The sequence below is a fragment of the Staurois parvus genome, unplaced genomic scaffold (assembly GCF_062004578.1).
Source record: "Staurois parvus isolate SC_StPar_1 unplaced genomic scaffold, SC_StPar_1.0 ptg001017l, whole genome shotgun sequence".
NCBI lineage: Eukaryota > Metazoa > Chordata > Amphibia > Anura > Ranidae > Staurois > Staurois parvus.
Genome location: NW_028318813.1, coordinates 518,053 through 539,794, shown reverse-complemented (window position 1 = coordinate 539,794; position 21,742 = coordinate 518,053). Strand labels below are relative to the sequence as shown.

Sequence of the window (21,742 nt, the reverse complement as noted above, 5' to 3'; positions counted from 1 at the left end):
TGGCCCCAGAACATGAATAAATTGAAGTATGGCCTATTACTGTTAGTCCTACATGGCCTGTAGTCCTAGATGGAGGAAGAGGAGTGCCACTGTGAGACTGTTTATGGGGTAGTGGCCAAAAAAGAGGCCACATTTTAAAGTGATTCTAAAAGGCTTACATTTATTGATTTTTTTTTTTTTTTTTTTTTTTTTTTTCAAACATATTCTAAGGCTGGCCATAAATTATACTTCTTGATTTTTTTTCTTTAGATTTACCAAAAACCATATAATATGAGGTCAAACCAGGGGCGGACTGACCATTTGGAAACTCTGGCACTGCCCGGGCTCAGTAGGGGGCCCTATGAAATGCCACTGGTACTTCTTTTTTTTTTTTTTTCTTTTTTTTTTTTTTTTTCTTTCCTTCATAGGAAGGAAAGGTAACGCCTGGTCCACCCCCCCACCATCTTCCACCCTCTGAACCTCCCTACTGGCTGCTAAGTGTGATGGGTGGGCTCAACGGCCAAGTGCGGAAGGAGTGGGCCAGCCTTTGACCTCTCTTCCAAAAGTCAAGATCTGCATAAAAAAAGTGCTCAGTTTCTGGTGTACATTATTGGAAAATGAAAGGCACCAGTAGGGGCCCACTGTAAGCTCTCGGGGCCAGCTTGGACACTTTGTCCTTAGTACATTCAAGAGAACTACATGGAGGCTGCTCTTTGCTTACCTTTTCATCTGAAGATGCCAGTTCCTTGGCTGACCAGGGGCGGACTGACCATTTGGGAACTCAGGCACTGCCCGGGGTCAGTAGGGGGCACCATGAGATGCCCCTGGTACCTTTTTTCCATAGGCTTTTTTGAGTTTGGGCAAGGACACAGGGGCCCTATGATCCCCTATTGCCCGGGGGCCCCATGAGTTGTCAGTCCGTCCCTGGGTCAAACCCACACAACGCTTTCAGTTGTATCAAGTCAGGCAGGCCCTTGCACTACACAGGTAAATCCAAAGGAAATTGGACAGAAAATTGTATCGTGTATGGCCAGCCTTACCTGCTATGTGCAGTGCTTTTGCACAAAGCAGCCAGGAACCTCCTCTTCTTGGATCCTCTGCCAACGCTCCTAGCCCATCACTTCTGTTAGGTGCCCCCACAGCAAGCAGCTTGCTATGGGGGTATCACTGCTCTGTGTGTCCTTTTCATACATGGAGGCGTGGCTTTGCCCAGGCTCTTTCCTCATTGACTGGCTGTGATTGATAGCAGTGGGAGCCAATGGTTTCCACTGCTGTCTCAGCCAATGAGGAGAGGGAGTCTCATGCTTGCCAGGACTCCAGTGCACATCGTTGGTACTAGAGGGGGGGCTTAGGTGAGTATTATGGGGGGGATGCTGCACAGAGGGTTTTTTACCTTCATGTATAGAATGCATGAAAGTAAAAAAAAGAAAATGCCTTTAGAACCACTTTAACAGGAAAATGGTAAAAATGTCTCCCCCAGTTATGTTTATAGTGCTGGTAGTAATAAAAGCATAGTCACCCCCCCCCCCCCCCCCACCAGCCACACCTCCTGAAGGTTGGCATCTATCCCACAGATGGCAAACATTTTGAGGGGCTGTCCATATTCTACTGCTACCAATGATTTGAGGGACTTTCCTCCCCTGCAGCCACTATCCCACTGACTTGATTATTTTAGAAGCTATGCTTCCCCGAGTGGCCACTACTCTGATTTTGTTCTTCCCCTGGGGTCACTATAATCACCAACACCATTTGATTTGAGGATTTCTCTTTGGGGCCATGTTCCTACTGACAGCAATGATTTTGGGGCTATTCTTCTCAATGGCAACAATCCCACTACTTACCAGTGATTTGGCTCTATTCAATTAGGACCACTCTGCTATGGAGGTTATCAATTCATGGACCTAATTTTTTCCTGGGACCATGATCCCACTGTCCCTAATGATTAGAGGGCTGTTCTTTCCTGGGGGCCACCATTGCATTAGCATCAGTGATCTGAGGGGTTCTTGTCTCCTGGGGCCAACTATAATCACTGACTGCAATGATTTCAGGGGCTATTCTACCCTGGGGACTGTCACTGGCGCTACTGATTTAAGGGGCTTTTCTCTTCTGGGGACCACTAACCTGCTGAAACTCTCCGGGGTGGGGTTTATTACACTGACTCCAATGATTGGAGAGGTTTTCTTTCCTAGAGGAGACTATTCCACTGATACCTGTAATGTTGAGAGTTTCTTCTCCCTTGGGGGCCACTGACACCCCCCCATGATTTGAAGGGCTGTTCTTCCCTGGGGCTGCTATCCCTCTAACTCCAATGATCTGAGGGGCTATTCTCTTTTGGGGGTCAATTATCCTACTGGCAGCAATGATATGAGGGGCTAGTCTTCCCTAGGGGTCAAATATCCCACTGACAGCATTGATCTGAGGAGCTATTCTCTTCTGGGGGCCACTATCCCACTAACAGCAATGAGTTGAGGGACATTCTGCCCTGGGGACCACTGTACCCCTGATTTGAGGGGCTCTTCTGTTTTTGGAGGGGGGGGAGGTGTTGGGTCCTATTCAACTGACTCCAATTATTTGAGGGGCTTTTCTTTCCTGGGGGAGGCACTGATACCAATAATTTAAGGAACTATTCTCCCTTGGGGCCACTATCCCACTGACACCCATGATTTGAAGGGCCATTCTCCCTTGGGGGCCACTGACTGCAATGACCTAAGGGGCTATTCTCCCCTGGGCTCAACTCTCCCACTGTCATCAATGATTTTAGGGACTATTCTCCCCTGGGGGTCCCTATCCCATAGACATCCATGATTTCAAGGGCTTTTCTCCCCTAGTGCTTGTTATCCCACTGACTGCAATAATCTGAGGAGCTATTCACTGCTGGGGACCACCATCCCTCTAACCCTAATGATTTGAAAGGCTATTCTCTCCTGGGGGCAACTATACCACTGACAGCAATGATTTGAGGGGCTGTTCTCTCCTGGAGGCCATTAACCCACTGACACTAATGATTTGAGGGGCTATCTCTCCTGGAGGCCATTAACCCACTGACACTAATGATTTGAAGGGCTATTCTCTCCTGGGGGCAACTATACCACTGACACTAATGATTTGAGGGGCTATTGTCTTCTGGAGGCCATTAACCACTGATACTAATGATTGGAGGAGCTATTCACTCCTGGAGGCCATTAACCCACTGATACTAATGATTTGAGGGGTTATTCACTCCTGGGGGCAACAATCCCATTGACCCCAATACTTTAAGGGGATGGTCTTTCCTAGGGTTCAACTATTCCACTGACAGTGATTTGAGAGGCTATTCTTCCCTGGGAGCCACTATTCCGCTGACACCAGTCATGTAATGGGCTATTTTCCCTTTTTCTTTCCATTTCTAGCAATCCTGGTGGAAAGCTCATGGAAGGTTTCCATAAACGATGCTCTTGGTTTTCCTGCCATCTTTCCATAACATTTACACAACGCCGGCGTGCACAGCAAATTATGTCGTCCGGTGGTCTGGAAGAGATCGGCGCACCATTGTAGGTGACTTGGAAATAAAACTCACAGGCTCTTATATCTTACATTTTGTCTTTATTTCAATTGAATTTGGAAACTCACCGCTGTGCCTTCAAATGCATTGGAGGCCGGCAGAAGACTGAAGATCGGTGCTTCTTTTTAATGCTCAGAGGGATAGGGGAGGCACGCTCCTCCATAGCATGAATATTTACAATCGGAGAAGACAGGGCCAAGTGCAATGGGCAGGGTCCAGCCAGGACATTTATAAGGTTGTCATATTTCAGTTTTGGATGGGTACTGATGACTATAATCACCTGATGGCTTCTTATATTTCTGAAACCCCTTCGTGGTGAGAGCAGTGCAGTAGCTTGTCTCTCTGCCCCTGCCACAGTGATGAGAATCTCCCACAATTCTTTGTGCCACTTCCATAAGGCTACAGAAAAGTGTCACTCTCTTAATGGACTCCCCTATTTCTGTTTCCTGGGCATTATGGAGAGCCCTTCAGGAGAGGTGACACCAGAGGACGTTGTGTTAGACGGGGAAACCTCACGGTCAGAGAGATTTAAGAAGCCACTGAGTGATTTGGGTCATCAAACTGAAATGTCAGAATTCCGCCGGCTTCATATGCATTTGGGTTGCCATTGACAAGTTCCACTTTATGGCACAGTGGTGGACATGGGGCTTGTGGAGGACCCCTGGGGACGCTGTACGGAGAGGATTCTGGGATGGTGGCTTGGTGTTGCGATGGATTCTGGGGAAGTTCTTGGTTTATTTTCCTCTGGGGTTCCTGAAGTTCTTTCCAGCAAACTTGGCTTTGTCTCCCAACTCCTCCTCAATCCTGTGGAGGAAACCAAAATAGGAGCACATGAACGCACACTGCCGCTTGTCACCCATGACATGTTGTATTGATGGGGTTAGCCTTTAGATTATTGTGTCCCCCCCACTTACCTCATCAACTGGTTGTATTTGGCCAATCTCTCTGACCTGCAGGGGGCACCAGTTTTGATCTGAGAAAAAAAAAAAAGGAAAGTGTTTCTAATTTATTAATGTATTACCCATGTATTAGCTGACCCATTCCACTGCTCTGGAAAGAGATCACTGAGCCATTCACGTCAGTCTCTGCACCAGAGAAGGTTACATTCTAATGGGCTGACACAGTTGTTATCAATATACAAACATCCCCTATCATGTACACGGCCCCCTCCCTCTCTCCCCTGTCCAGTACATGGCCCCCTCCCTCTCTCCCCTGTCCAGTACACAGTCCCCTCCCTCTCCTGTACATGGTCCCCTACTCCCAACTGTCCTGTACATGGTTCCCTTACTCTCCTATCTTGTATATGGTCCCATTCCTCTCTCACCTGTCCTGTACACTGCCCCCTTCCTCTGTCCCCTGTCCTGTACACTGCCCCCTTCCTCTGTCCCCTGTCCTGTACATTGCCCCCTTCCGTGTCTCACCTGTCCTGTACACTGCCCCCTTCCTCTCTCACCTGTCCTGTACACTGCCCCCTTCCTCTCTCACCTGTCCTGTACACTGCCCCATTCCACTCTCACCTGTCCTGTACACTGCCCCATTCCACTCTCACCTGTCCTGTACACTGCCCCCTTCCGTGTCTCACCTGTCCTGTCCACTGCCCCATTCCTCTCTCACCTGTCCTGTACACTGCCCCCTTCCTCTCTCACCTGTCCTGTACACTGCCCCCTTCCTCTCTCACCTGTCCTGTACACTGCCCCCTTCCGTGTCTCACCTGTCCTGTACACTGCCCCATTCCTCTCTCACCTGTCCTGTACACTGCCCCCTTCCTCTCTGACCTGTCCTCTACACTGCCCCCTTCCGTGTCTCACCTGTCCTGTACACTGCCCCCTTTAGTGTCTCACCTGTCCTGTACACTGGCCCCTTCCTCTCTCACCTGTCCTGTACACTGCCCCATTCCTCTCTCCCCTGTCCTGTACACTGCCCCCTTCCGTGTCTCACCTGTCCTGTACACTGCCCCCTTCCTCTCTCACCTGTCCTGTACACTGCCCCCTTCCTCGTCTCACCTGTCCTGTACACTGCCCCCTTCCTCGTCTCACCTGTCCTGTATACTGCCCCCTTCCTCTCTCACCTGTCCTGTACATTGCCCCCTTCCGTGTCTCACCTGTCCTGTACACTGCCCCATTCCTCGTCTCACCTGTCCTGTACACTGCCCCCTTCCTCTCTCACCTGTCCTGTACACTGCCCCCTTCCGTGTCTCACCTGTCCTGTACACTGCCCCCTTCCTCTCTCACCTGTCCTGTACACTGCCCCATTCCTCTCCTGTCCTGTGCATGATCTCCTTTCCCCCTCCCCTGTCCTGTACACAGTTTCCTTGTTTTTACTCACCTGTCCTGTACACAATCCGACCACCAGGTCAGCAATGAAAGTATCTTCTGTCTCGCCGGAGCGATGGCTGACCATCACACCCCAGCCGTTGGACTGGGCCAGCTTGCACCTGCACAGACCAGATTCATATTAATACTACAGCAAGGATAGAAGAACTCTTTTCTTCAAAATCAGAATATCTATAAAATGTACCTGGCAGATATTGACCCTTCTCACTGTGTGCTAAAGACTTTGAAGCCATCCACACATAAATAAGACACTTTGATGTGTTTTTATTATAAAATGTATCTATGCAGTGTGACCCAACAATAAAATATTGTTCATTCCAATGGCAATGGTATTAAACATTAAGCTTCTCCGTACACACAAAGGTTTTGACTGTCCTCCAGAGAGAACAGTATCTATTTGTAAGATTGACCCACCAATGTTACAATTTTCATTGAGGTTGAGAAAATTCTTCAAGATATCCATTATTTGTTCCATAGAACTTGATGCAGTCTCTAGGATGAGATTAGGCCTTATGTAACCCACTCACACTGACCTTCTTGTACAACTTATCCAAAATTTGGTAGATCGTAAAACACAACCGAAACATGCGTTTAAATTACTACTGCAGTGATTGGTGAACACTCACGCCTGGATGGACTCTGTGACTGATCCGATCTGGTTGACTTTCAGAAGAAGACAGTTGCAGGCCTTCTCCTCCACAGCCTTCTGGATTCTCTTTGGGTTTGTCACTGTCAGATCATCCCCAACTACCTGGATATCAACAGTGGTGAGGAAGTTCTTCCAGTTTTCCCAGTCGTCCTGGTCAAAGGGGTCCTCAATGGAGACCACTGTAGAGAGAGAGAACAGTGTGTCACCCTGCAGGTGAAGGGACAGACTGGTAACTCTTCCAGCACGGTGGACTTCCTAAAGGTTTCTCAGACTCACCTGGGTAATTCTTGATGAAGGATTTGTAGAGGTCACCAAGCTGTTGTCCAGAGATGTAGCGGTTTGGGTCATCTGGGGACTTGAAGTCCAGATCATATTTCCCCTTGCGGAAGAATTCTGATGCAGCCACATCCATTCCAATGACAATCTTATCAGGGTATCCAGCCTTCTCAATGGCAGCCTTTAGGAGCTCTAGGGCTGTGGGGATGCACAAGGGATTCACATGTTTACATAATTTATTTCATGTAATGCATATATGAATCTAGCCCGGTATCGTGGAGAAATTGACCTTTACTGTACAAACAAATGCAGCTGGTACATACTGACTGAAAGTGGGTAGACCCCTTGTCTCTTTGTAGCTTCTGATCCATCTCACCTTCGTTGTTCTCCAGGATATTTGGAGCAAAGCCACCCTCATCTCCAACATTGGTGGCATCCTTGCCGTACTTGGCCTTGATGACGGCTTTCAGGTTGTGGTAGACCTCTGCACCGATCCTCATGGCCTCCCTGAAGGTAGAGGCTCCGACCGGCAGGATCATGAATTCCTGCATGGCCAACTTATTCCCGGCATGAGAACCTCCATTTATCACATTAAATGCCTGAGGGAAGACAAAAATCAGTGTAAGAGGAGGAGGCAGGAAGGGTGAGGAGAAGGAAGAGGAGGGATCAAGGGGCAGACAAAAAGGCAAGTGTACCAAGGATCTGCCCTCTTGGTCAAAAGGGGAGTTACCTGGACAGTTGCCATGTAGGACCTCTTAAATATTTATTTTTTACCTTTTTATATGTTAAATCATTTACTAAAAAATATGCACAAGCAGCACATCAGTAATAAGATACATTCATTTCTGTTAATTTGGAACACCACATTAGCTTGACCTTGACCCAGACTCTGAAATACCTCGTGGTAGAACCTGGAGACTAACTGTCTCTCCATATTGCACAACAAGACATTCCATTTAGATGGAATAGCCGTCGGCAACAATCGCACTTAAAAAATCTAACAGGCTGATTGTACCCAAGTCGATTGATGGATCGACTTAAGTACAACCAGCCTGCCCATAGATGGATCATATCTTAGCCAGTCCCTGCTGAACCCATTTACATTTTTTGGGGTTTAAGCAGCCCAATAAAAAAAAAATGGGCTGTCAAGTCCTAATAATCCTAAAAATCGGACCTGAGACAAAATTTGTAATGCAATGCACTATAGTGTCTTGAGGAACATTGCAATGCATGTGCATTTCCTCAGTGTGGTGGGGTGCCATTTGAAATCAACTGCAATGCATGTTTGGGTAATGCGTGTGTTACTGCAATGCAAACATGGAAAGGAGCCCTTAATCATTAATAAAACATATAACTGATTTTCTTTATAAAAATTAAAGTAGATATTAGGCAGGGAAAGGAAGGAAGAAAAGAAAGAGAAAGCAAAGAAAGAAAGAAAGAAAGAAAGAAAGAAAGAAAAGAAAGAGAAAGGAAAGAAAGAGAAAGAAAGAAAGAAAGGAAAAAGAAAGAAAGAAAGGGAAAGGAAAGGAAAAGAAAGAAAGAAAGAAGGAAAGAAAGGGAAAGGAAAGGAAAAGAAAGAAAGAAAGAAAGAAAGAAGGAAAGAAAGAAGGAAAGAAATAAAGGAAGAAAAGAAAGGAAGAAAAGAAAGAAAGAGAGAAAGAAAAGAGAGAGGGAGAGAGAGAGAATGAGAGAGAGGAAGGAAGGAAGAAGGAAAGAGAGAGAAAGAAAGACAAGAAAGAAAGGGAAAGAAAAGGAAAGAAAGAAAGAAAGAAAGAAAGAAAGGGAAAGGAAAGGAAAAGAAAAGAAAGAAAGAAGGAAAGAAAGAAGGAAAGAAAGAAAGGAAGAAAAGAAAGGAAGAAAAGAAAGAAAGAGAAAGAAAGAAAAGAGAGAGGGAGAGAGAGAATGAGAGAGAGGAAGGAAGGAAGAAGGAAAGAGAGAGAAAGAAAGGGAAAGAAAGGGAAAGGAAAGGAAAGAAAGAAAGAAAGAAAGAAAGAAAGAAAGAAAGAAAGAAAGAAAAAGAAAGAAAAGAAAGCAAGAATAAAGGTAAGAATGGAAGGAGAAGGGAAGGAGAAAGGAAGGAAAGTCGGTAGGTAGGCAGGAATGAGTAAGGAAGGGAAAAGAAGGAAAGAAGGAGAGAAAAAGGAAATCGAAAGAAGAGAAGACGAAAGGATGGAAGGAAGATAGATATTGTAGATATTGTAGGTAGGAAGGAGGACAAAATAAAGGGAGGAAGGAAGGAAAAAAAAGAGGAAAGGGAAGAAGAAAGGAAGGAAAAAAGGGAAGTGAAGGAGGAATGTAGATGGGAAAGGAAAGAGAAGGATAGGGGTAGGGAAAAGAATGGGAAGGAAAGAAGAAAAAGGTGAGAAGAGGAAAGGAAGGAAGAAACATAGGTAGGTAGGTGAGTAGGTAAGAGGAAGGAAGGAGAAGAAAGGTAGTTAGGAAGGGAGAGGAAGAAAAGGAAGGAAATGAAGAAAGGGAAGAGAAGAGAGGTAAAAGGAAAGAAGAATGTGTGCTCACAGGGACGGGAAGAATGATATCAGGATTTCCAGCCAGGTCAGCGATGTGTCGGTAGAGTGGAACACCCTTCTCGGCGGCTCCAGCCTTGCACACAGCCAGTGACACCCCCAGGATGGCGTTAGCACCAAACTTTGCTGTTGTAGAAGGAAGTGTTAGTAGGGCAGATCAGGTCACCAGAGCCCTGACACAGACATAATTATACAGCTGCCATCATTACTGCCATAAAAAGTCATCATTGTTTAGCAAATTTATTGGAAGGTGAAGAAGCAGTATGCAGCCTCCAAGTCACAGTATGGCAGCTTCTCTTTGAAGGTACTCATTGCTTTATTGCCTTTTAAGCTTCAGGCACTCACATTTATTCTCGGTCCCGTCAAGTTCCAGCATCAGTTTGTCGACCTTTTCTTGCTCCACCACACTTAATTTCTGAGAGAGAAAGCAGAACAGTATTACTAATGGGGTACAGAAAGGAAATTTGTCCCAGATCCAGATATGGGCCCACTAGAAGACCACTTGCAATGGGGATTGAATTGTGATATGTGTCGAGAGAAGACAATATTACATCACTATAGGAAGGGATTCTCTATAGAAAAGGCAGTAGTAATGGTAAAATCAATAATAGGATATAACAAAGGACTGGATGTTTTTCTAATAATGACTTTTGTCTATAATTATTACAGAAAATGTCTTTTGGGTAAAATCTGATCCAAGGAATTGATCCAATTGCCCTTGAGTGGTCAAGGGAGTCATTTTACCCAGTTGGGGTTGGGTGTGATTTCCTCTAAACTGAAACAATTGGGGAAGTCTAAACTTAGCAGTCCGTTATAAATAGATCATTCTAAATATTCCATCAGTGATCTGGCTACTGTGGCCCTGAAAGGGGTCTTCAAGGGCCACATGTCCACTGGAGGGACCGGTAAAGTGGTACACAGGACCCTCATTGTAGAGCCCACACTCCATTCCACCCCTTGTCTTTTGAGATGGCTTGGTCCATGGCTGGAACAGGTCAACAAGGTCTATTGTCAAACTTAAATATAACTCATCACTGAGAACATTGTGAAGTGGAAATAAATGGGCCTTGAAATGCTTACACCTCATGTACAACAAGGTCCAAGTACTTTTTAAACTTTGTTTTTCTACACCCATTGTCAGTATCAGCCACTATGGCATCTTCTGTCCTTCCTAATCACCTCACCTTCTCCAGGAGAGCAGGTACAATGGTCTTGTTGATGTGGTCCACGGCCTTCTGGACACCTGGAAAGGGAAGGAGGAGTAATGATGACATGAATGAGACAGCTCTTTGTATCTTTGAAGATGACCTGGACTGGATACTTCCATGATATTTAAAGAGTATCTGTTGCCAATGTTGATGTTTGAAATGCTCTGAATTCTGGCTACTGGTGTTCTTGGTACACTTTTTCTAGAGAGTATGTATTGATACCAATAAGGTTTCCAGTTTATTATATCACCGAGACGGAGATGACTTCTCACGCCATTTGGGCTGCACAGTGGCCTGTCAGTACAAGGGCCTCTGCTGTAAAACCCAGTCAAGACACTATCTGCATGGAGTTTGCATGTTCTCCCTGTGCTTGTGTGGGTTTCCTCCCGCACTCCAATGAAATGCTGGTGGGTTAAGTAGATCTTATCTCCATTTGGCCCTAGTATGCGTATGCATGCAAGATAGGAACCTTAGATTGTAAGCTCCTTGAGTGCAGGGACTGATGTGTATATACAATATGTTGAGTGCTGCAAAAATTATTGGAGCCATATAAATATCTGCGAAGGACAAAGGAGGCACTTTTTGCACCCGGTCGAAGAGGTTTAACATCTGCAAACACACAGGGATCTTTACTGTAAAAGCTGTGAGACTTCCACAAGACCTAGTTATAGCCCTCTCAGCAGGGATAAATGTGTTTCTAAATACTCAATGATTGCTAATATTCATACGAAATAACATTGTAGATGGTCCAAGGATTTTCTGATTGCATATGAGGTTCAGGAAGGATCTTCCTGCGAATGGATATTCCTATTTCAGGTGACTTCCTAGGATAGATGTCTTTGGGCAGAGCCAAGGAATTCCCTGGTCAACCAACGATTGCTACATCTATGCACCTAACTTTCCAGCATGGTGGATGGCAGAGCCATGGTCATGCAGCCAGTAGAAGGAATGGACTGGGCTCCATTGCTCACCTTTGCCGAGGTATCTAGACTTGTCCCCATCCCTCAGTTCCAGGGCCTCGTAAATTCCTGTGGAGGCTCCGCTGGGTACAGCAGCCCGGAAGAGACCTGATATAAAAACAAGATTGAAGGACTTAGGACACTTAAGGCATGGACACAATATCAATATTTATAATAATTATATAATATAACATTCATATGTACATAGTATGTATCTTATCAATTAATATACAGTTGCAAGAAAAAGTATGTGAACCCCTTGGGGTTACGTGGAGTTTTGCATGAATTGGGCATAAAATGTGCTCTGAACGTCATCTAAGTCACAACAATAGAAGAACACAGTCTGCTGAACATAATACTACACAAACATTAGATGTTGCCATGGTTTAATTGCACATAACATGTAAACATTCACAGTGCAGGGAGGAAAAAGTATGTGAACCTTTGGACTTAATAACTGCTTGACCCTCCTTTGGCAGCAATAACCTCAACCAAACGTTTCCTGTAGTTGCAGATCAGACCTGCACAACGATCTGGAGTCATTTTGGACCACTCCTCTTCACAAAACTGTTTCAGTGTAGCAATATTCTTGGGATGTCTGGTGTGAATCGCTCTCTTAAGGTCATGCCACAGCATTTCAATGGGGTTGAGGTCAGGACTCTGACTGGGCCACTCCAGAAGGCGTATTCTGTGCTGTTGCAGCCATGGTTTTGTTGAATTACTTGTATGCTTTGGGTCATTGTCCTGTTGCATCACCCATCCTCTGCGGAGCTTCAGTTGGCGGACAGATGGTCGTACGTTTTCCTGCAAAATGTTTTGATAAACTCTGGAATTCATTTTCCCATCAATGACAACAATCCGTCCAGGCCCTGAGGCAGCAAAGCAGCCCCAAACCATGATGCTCCCTCCGCCATGTTTCACAGTGGGGATGAGGTTTTGATGTTGGTGTGCTGTGCCTTTTTTTCTCCACACATAGTGTTGTGTGTTCTTCCCAAACAACTCAATCTTGGTTTCATCTGTCCTCAGTATATTTTGCCAGTAGTGCTGTGGAACATCCAGGTGTTCTTTTGCAAACTTCAAACGTGCTGCAATATTCTTTTTGGACAGCAATGGCTTCCTCCGTGGTGTCCTCCCATGTACTCCATTCTTGTTTAATGTTTTCCTTATTGTAGATGTGTCAACAAAAATGTTAGCATGTGCCAGAGATTTCTGTAGGTCTTTAGCTGACACTCTGGGATTCTTCTTTACCTCATGCAGCATTCTGCGCTGTGCTCTTGCAGTCATTTTTACAGGACGACCGTGCCTAGGGAGAGTAGCAACAGTGCTAAACTTTCTCCATTTGTAGACAGTCTGTCATACCGTGGACACATGAACATCAAGGCTTTTGGAGATACTTTTGTAACCCTTTCCAGCTTCATGCAAGTCAACAATTCTTGATCTTAGGTCTTCTGAGAGCTCTTTTCTACGAGGCATGGTTCACATCAGACAGTGCTTCTTGAAACCAGTAAACCCAAAACAGGTGTGTGTTTTTTAGGGGAAGGACAGCTGTCGGCAACACATCCAATATCACCACACTGATTGGAGTCAAGGTTGGCTCACTCCTGGCTCCAATTAGCTCTGGGAGAAGTCATTAAGCTAGGGCCTCACATACTTTTTCCTCCCTGCACTGTGAATGTTTACATGTTATGTGCAATTAAACCATGGCAACATCTAATGTTTGTGTAGTATTATGTTCAGCAGACTGTGTTCTTCTATTGTTGTGACTTAGATGGCGTTCAGAGCACATTTTATGCCCAAATCATGCAAAACTCCACATAATCCCAAGGGGTTCACATACTTTTTCTTGCAACTGTATTTCTGTACATCTTACCCTCCTGGCTCATTTCCTATATCAGTGAGCAGGAGAATCATTTAGACAGTGCCGAAATTTACTTCTGCTACAAAGCACAGCACATGTAAAATTAAAATGTATCCAACCCAAGAGCAAAAATGTTTTTATGCAGCTTACCAGAAATTAGCTGTGGTGACTGCACCCAATTTTTATTTTTTTTTTTGATGGTTAAACCCCTGTTAGGATCTGTGCTCCCATTTGTGTTCCATCTCACTTCCTGTTCCATGGACACCACAGGAATTGAGAAGAAATCTCTCCAGAAAGGAGGAAATCCTTGAACAGTTGCCACCAGTACAGATGTCCCCATTGGAAGAATCTCCTTTTATTTTTGTGACAACTCAAACTTTTGGATTTTCTCTTTACTCCATCAGGACAATTAGAAAGAGGGGCTCTCCCCAGCAGGAACACAAAGTGAAGGGACATCCCCTCTTGGACAGCTGTCACCGGAAGATTCCTATAACTTTGTGCTCTGGTTTGAATTTCTCATCTTTCTGTCTTGTTCACCATGGTCATGAGGACAGATCGAGAGGATGAACTTTGACCTTCTCCACTATCATTCTTGGTGACTTTAACAATCCTGTCAATGTTAATAGTTCAGCTGTTCAACATCCCAACTTCTCATCTTACCCTCAACTTTTGAACTAACCCAATAGACACACTCCTGCTCACCCATGTCATCTCCCCCAACGTTTCCATCAAGATTAAAGTGTTACTAAACCCCAGAACCAACATTCACTATATCTGGTCTCCCCGCACCCTGCATTCACTATATCTGGTCTCCCTGGACCCTGCATTCACTATATCTGGTCTCCCCGGACCCTGCATTCACTATATCCGCTCTCCCCGGACCCTGCATTCACTATATCTGGTCTCCCTGGACCCTGCATTCACTATATCTGGTCTCCCCGGACCCTGCATTCACTATATCCGCTCTCCCCGGACCCCGCATTCACTATATCTGGTCTCCCTGGACCCTGCATTCACTATATCTGGTCTCCCTGGACCCTGCATTCACTATATCTGCTCTCCCTGGACCCTGCATTCACTATATCTGGTCTCCCTGGACCCTGCATTCACTATATCTGCTCTCCCTGGACCCTGCATTCACTATATCTGGTCTCCCCGGACCCTGCATTCACTATACCCGGTCTCCCTGGACCCTGCATTCACTATATCCGGTCTCCCTGGACCCTGCATTCACTATACCCGGTCTCCCTGGACCCTGCATTCACTATATCCGGTCTCCCCGGACCCTGCATTCACTATATCTGGTCTCCCTGGACCCTGCATTCACTATATCCGGTCTCCCCAGACCCTGCAATCACTATATCCGGTCTCCCCAGACCCTGCATTCACTATATCTGGTCTCCCAGGACCCTGCATTCACTATATCCGGTCTCCCCAGACCCTGCATTCACTATATACGTTCTCCCCAGACCCTGCATTCACTATATCCGGTCTCCCAGGACCCTGCATTCACTATATCCGGTCTCCCCAGACCCTGCAATCACTATATCTGGTCTCCCAGGACCCTGCATTCACTATATCCGGTCTCCCCAGACCCTGCAATCACTATATCCGCTCTCCCCGGACCCTGCATTCACTATATCTGGTCTCCCCGGACCCTGCATTCACTATATCTGGTCTCCCCGGACCTCGCATTCACTATATCAGCTCTCCCCGGACCCTGCATTCACTATATCTGGTCTCCCCAGACCCTGCATTCACTATATCCAGTCTCCCCAGACCCTGCAATCACTATATCTGGTCTCCCTGGATCCTGCATTCACTATATCTGCTCTCCCCAGACCCTGCATTCACTATATCCGTTCTCCCAGGACCCTGCATTCACTATATCTGGTCTGCCAAGGACCCTGCATTCACTATATCCGGTCCCCCCGGAACCTACAGTCACTATATCTGGTCTCCCACAGTACACAGAATATGGAAATGGCAATTGTGTTAGTAAATATAAACTGCTAAATACCTTTTCTTATTAGCAGATAGAGCAGTCTTGTGGCTTCTATCAGTGTCCAGCAGAGCACTGGTTAAACCTTGTAGGAGGAGTTTTCTCTAGAAGGATGCAGAACCCCTGATCTCTGTCTGGACAGTGCTGATTGGCCCTGTGCTGATCACATGCACTCTCCCAAGAATAAAACCTCTCTAGCAATACACACTAAACTGAGCATGCGCAGAAGGGAGATAAGAGGGGGCTACTTGAAGGAGGGGAGGAACAGAGGAGACAGGCTCAAACAACATTTTAAGCCAATTCAGAGGATTAACCCCTTAGGTTCCACAGTGAGTATAACAAGCATGCTTTACTGCATCTACAGACTGATTGTACTGTTGGGGGTTTAGTAACACTTTAATAACACAACTATCAGTCCCTTTCCTCAGACCTCCTGCTCTCTAGCCCCCTTGTCACCATCTCCTATACTTGTCTCCAGGACTTCTCCAGGCTCTCTCACATCCTCTGGAACTCCCTATCCCAATCCATCCAGCTATCTCCTACTCGGTCTACTTTTAGACTAGCTGTAATCCTGGACTCTGACCTCCCCTTTCCACCCACTGTCCAAATCTTGCCGCATTCACCTTTATAACTTTTCAAAAAAATGGCCCCTTCTTAACCAAATGACACCACCAAGATACTCATTTGCTCCCTGGTTATTTCATACCTTGACTATTGCAGCTCCCTCGTTGTTGGCTTCATCTACTTCACCAATCACTCAATGTCCTCCACCCTTCTCTGCTAATCCCTCCACTGGCTTTCAATTGCCCAGTAAATAAAATTCACAACTTTCCCTCAAGCTACATCACCAACCTCATCTCAAAATATCACCCAAACCATCCTCTCCAGGACCTCCTACTCTCTAGCTCCCACCTAGCCTCCTCCTATTCCTGCCTCTCGGACTTCTCCAGACCTTCTTCCATCTTCTGGAACTCCCTATCCCAATCCATCCAGCTATCTTCTACTCTTTCTGCTTTTAGACTAGCTGTAATCCTGGACTCTGAACTCCCCTTTCCACCCACTGTCCAAATCTTGCCGCATTCACCTCTAACTATTCCAAAAAATGGCCCCTTCTTATCCAAATGACACCACCAAGATACTCATTTGCTCCCTAGTTATTTCATACCTTGACTACTGCAGCTCCCTCGTTGTTGGCCTCCTCTACTTCACCAACCACTCAATGTCCTCCACCCTTCTCTGCTAATTCCTCCACTGGCTTTTACCCAGTGAATAAAACTCACAACCCTTCTCCAAGCTACGTCACCAACCTCATCTCAATCACCCAAACCATCCTCTCCAGGACCTCCGGCTCTCTAGCTCTCTCGTAGCCTCCTCCTATTCTTGCCTCCTGGACTTCTCCTGAACTTCTCCCATCTTCTGGAACTCCCTATTCCAATCCATCCAGCTATCTCCTACTCTGTCTACTTTTAGGCAATCCCTGATAATTCATCTGTTCGGAGAAAGCTTTCCCGCCTCTACCTAACTACTGACATTTACTTTCTCCATCATCTCACCCACCACACTTATTACCTTTTGTATCACTTGCCCCTCCCTTTTAGATTGTAAGCTCTCATAAGCCGGGCCCCCAACCCTCTTGTATTGAATTGTCTCATCACTGTACTGTCTCCATTTATCTTGTAAAGCGCTACAGAAAATGTTGGCGCTATATAAATCCTGAATAATAATATTTATAAACTATCTTGATGAAAGATCATGGACAGACCAATAATGACATCATTATTTTAGACATCACAAAGAATCTTGCAAATTCATAAGTTCATCCAACGCATTTCATGGAACAACATCTACTTTTTCAAGGATGCGCATGCAGTTCACGTGATGAAGATGATATCTTATCTTTCAAATGTATTGTTGTTAAAAGAGAAGTCCTGTGAACAACTCATACATGAAGAACCTCTTCAAAACGGTACCAGACTTGGGGAATCAATTCAGGGAAAAAAAGAGATCCTCAGGATGGAGTGTCCACCAAAGGAAAAAAATCCCACCAGGTGCCATTTGCTGACCACATGGAGGAAGATTTTAGGCTTTTATAATAATTGTTTAGGGGATATAGCGGGCAAAAGGAGAACCATTTCCTCTAACCTCATATTCAACCACATTTGACTCCATATTCATCCAGTAACATGTGTCGCAGGAATCATCACATGTGCATGGAATGTGTGAACAAAGCAAAGTTCCTTTCTACTGAATTTGGTCTTAAACCGATCTCTTTCATACATACCATTTATCTAAAATTATTTAACCATTTCTTTTACTATTGTGACACTTCTCAGCCCGAGCCAATGGAAGGTCACTTCACTTACCTTTGGCGGTAAAGAGGTCCACCTCCACGGTTGGATTCCCGCGGGAGTCAAGGATCTCCCGAGCATGAATCTTCTGAATGGACATGATGCCTGAAAGGTGAACCGTCATATATAGAGTCAGCGTCACATTCCTCTGTACAGGGTTGTATTAAAAAGATGCAGAGCTATTCTTCCTGCAAAACTGCATTCACATTTGTATTGTGCAAATGCCAGCAAAATCGAATGTTACGGAGTTATTTTCTCTCCAGGTCAGATGTTCTTCATTCACAACAGAGGAAATCCAGAAAATATTGCATTATGGCCCCTAGATGGAGCTGATGATCACAGTAAAACATGTATTTATTTCCTATCTGCTCCACCTAGTGGCCATAATGTGGTATTTACCCGATTCATGACGTTTTTATGAATGAAGAACATCTGACCTGGAAAGAAAATGGCATAGTATCATTCAATTCGCCCATATTTGCACACAATGATCGTACATGCAAAACTGCAGAATCAATAACTGAACGTTTTATAAATATACCATGGTGTACACTGGTTATACTGCACTGTATATGAATATGGAGTATACAGGGATAATGATCACTCCACACTGTATAACAACGATCGCTCTGTACTGTAAGATCACACTGGCAGTATGTGGAGTCTCTGCAGGGTGTATGCGGTATTTAATTTGTGGGCTCGAATGATCTCAGGCAGCCTAATAATAGTTACTGTAAAGGTCGGAGAGGACGGGAAAGGTCAGGACTGTAATAGCATCTGGGAAAGGTCAGCAGAGCCGTGACTTTGTCCGTGTCTCCCTCAGACCCTGAGAAGGAAGCTACAGCTAAAGGTATACAATATATGATCTCCACATACTGCAAGCCAACAGATATCCACCCAATCCACGATCTCCATACACTGCAAGCCAACAGATATCAACCCAATTCCTGATCTCCATACACTGCAAGCCAACTGATAATGGCCCAGTCCACGATCTCCATACACTGCAAGCCAACAGATATCAACCCAATCCATGATCTCCATACTCTGCAAGCCAACAGATATCAACCCAATCCATGATCTCCATACTCTGCAAGCCAACAGATATCAACCCAATCCATGATCTCCATACTCTGCAAGCCAACAGTCATCAACCCAATCCATGATCTCCATACTCTGCAAGCAAACAGATATCAACCCAATCCATGATCTCCATACACTCCAAGCCAACAGATATCAACCCAATTCATTATCTCCATACACTCCAAGCCAACAGATATCAACCCAATCCATTATCTCCATACACTGCAAGCCAACAGATATCAACCCAATCCATGATCTCCATATACTGCAAGCCAACAGATAAACCCAATCCATGATTTCCATACACTGCAAGCCAACTGATAATGACCCAATGAAAGATCTCCATACACTGCAAGCCAACAGATATCAACCCAATCTATGATCTTCATACACTGCAAGCCAACATACATCAACCCAATCCATGATCTCCATACACTGCAAACCAACTGATAATGACCCAATGAAAGATCTCCATACACTGCGAGCCAACAGATATCAACCCAATCTATGATCTTCATACACTGCAAGCCAACAGATATGAACCCAATCCATGATCTCCATACTCTGCAAGCCAACAGATATGAACCCAATCCATGATCTCCATACTCTGCAAGCCAACAGATATCAACCCAATCCATGATCTCCATACTTTGCAAGCCAACTGATAATGACAAAATGAAAGATCTCCATACACTGCAAGCCAACAGATATGAACCCAATCCATGATCTCCATACACTGCAAGCCAACAGATATCAAGTCAATCCATGATCTCCATACACTGCAAGCCAACTGATAATGACCCAATGAAAGATCTCCATACACTGCAAGCTAACAGATATCAACCCCAATCAATGATCTCCATCCACTGCACGCCAACAAATATCGGCCCAATCCATGATCTCCATACACTGCAAGCTATCATATCAACCCAATCCATGATCTCCATACTCTGCAAGCCAACAGATATCAACCCAATCCATGATCTCCATACACTGCAAGCCAACAGATTTCAACCCAATCCATGATCTCCATACACTGCAAGCCAACAGATTTCAACCCAATCCATGATCTCCATACTCTGCAAGCCAATAGATATCAACCCAATCCATGATCTCCATACACTGCAAGCCAACAGATATCAACAAAATCCATGATCTCCATACTCTGCAAGCCAACAGATATCAACCCAATCCATGATTTCCATACACTGCAAGCCAACAGATATCAACCCAATCCATGATCTCCATACACTGCAAGCCAACAGATATCAACCCAATCCATGATCTCCATACTCTGCAAGCTAACATATATCAACCTGATCCATGCTCTCCGTACACTGAATGCTTACAGATATTGACCCAGTTCATGATCTCCATACACTGCAAGCCAACAGATATCAACTCAATCCATGATCTCCATACACTGCAAGCCAACTGACAATGACCCAATAAAAGATCTCCATACACTGCAAGCTAACAGATATCAACCCAATCCATAATCTCCATCCACTGCATGCCAACAGATATTGGCCTAATCCATGATCTCATTCCACTGCAAGCCAACAGATATTACCCAATCCACGATCTCTATACACTGCAAGCTAACAGATATCAACATGATCTATGATCTCCATACACTGAATGGTAACAGATATTGACCCAGTTCATGATGTCCATGAACTCCATGCTAACCAATATCAACTCAAGTTTCTGAAGTGTACAGACCTATATACAGTAGGGGGCAGTCATTCCCAACCAGGGCTCCTTGAGCTGTGGCTGATTGACCTTTCATTTGATGGTGTCTGCATAGTTCCAGGGCCAACACCACTTGGCAAAACCAGAAGCATGACAACGATGACCTTTTTGGCTGCCCTTAACAAGGGCATTGTGAGCACCAATGTAAAGAGCAATCTTCCCGCTGACCAATGTAAGGACCATTCTTCCCACTGACCCTCAATGTAAGGGACATTCTTTCCACTGACTATCAAAGTAATAGGATTATACTTTCCACTGACTGCCAATGTAAGGGACATTCTTCACACTGACCACCAAGGTAAGGGACATTCTTCCCACTGATCACCAATGTAAGGAGCATTCTTCTCACTGACCACCAATGTAAGGGATGTAAGGGACATTCTTCCCACTGACCACCAATGTATGGGATGTAAGGGACATTCTTTCCACTGACCACCAATGTAAGGGGCATTCTTCCCACTGACCACCAATGTAAGGGGCATTCTTCCCATTGACCATCAATTTATGGGACATTCTTCCCAATGATCACCAATGTATGGATATTTCCTCCTACTGACCACCAATCTAAAAACCAATCTTTCCCCTAACTTCAAATGTAAAGGGCCTTCTTCCCATTGACCACCAACGTAAATGGCCTTTTCCCATGGGCCCATGATAAACTGGTTTTAGTAAAGGTGCCCTGTGACCTAAAAATTATTTTAGGGGTTCCTCCAGGGTAAAAAGTTTGAGAAAGGTTGGTATGGGATATAGATATGGAGTGCGGTGTATAAGCAAGTACCTGGCTCCTCCTGGCTCCTGGCTGGACGATGGACTGTGCAGTGAAGTCTCAGCTGGGGCTTTGCTTCTCTTTATATAGAATGAGGAGGGGACGATGCTGGGATGGATGGGGCCGGGAGGAGGAGAGGAGTGACACCAACGTGACAGCTGAACACACAGCATGGACACAAGCCCTACACATGGACACGAGCACAGATGGCACAGGAAATAGTTTTTATTGTGGACATACATTTAAAGGATATCTACACTGGTGAACACAAATGTCATATATTGTACCTCACCAGTCCTTACATGTGGTGGCTTCATTAGTTTTCATTTTTCAGGCAAATACAGAAAATACATGTTGATTCTTGCAACATTTCATTGTTCTTGCCAATTCCTGCACATCTCAGGTAGAACCAAACTCTCAAATTAAAGTTTTTATATTTATTTCAGCTATTTTTTATAGC

At 45.1% G+C, this 21,742-nt stretch overlaps 1 protein-coding gene across 1 annotated transcript; it reads right to left on the bottom strand.

Moving 5' to 3' along the window:
• Positions 1 to 3,541: 3,541 nt before the first annotated feature.
• On the bottom strand, positions 3,542 to 21,426 carry LOC149441179 (beta-enolase). Its single transcript, XM_089657662.1, has 12 exons — positions 21,295 to 21,426; positions 17,694 to 17,783; positions 11,483 to 11,578; positions 10,488 to 10,546; positions 9,649 to 9,718; positions 9,296 to 9,429; positions 7,155 to 7,377; positions 6,779 to 6,976; positions 6,480 to 6,681; positions 5,846 to 5,954; positions 4,435 to 4,493; positions 3,542 to 4,324 (listed from the first exon to the last, which is right to left on the bottom strand). The coding sequence occupies exons 2-12, from the start codon at positions 17,776 to 17,778 to the stop codon at positions 4,255 to 4,257; spliced, it is 1,305 nt and encodes a 434-aa protein (XP_089513788.1). The 5' UTR covers positions 17,779 to 17,783; positions 21,295 to 21,426; the 3' UTR covers positions 3,542 to 4,254.
• Positions 21,427 to 21,742: the final 316 nt, after the last annotated feature.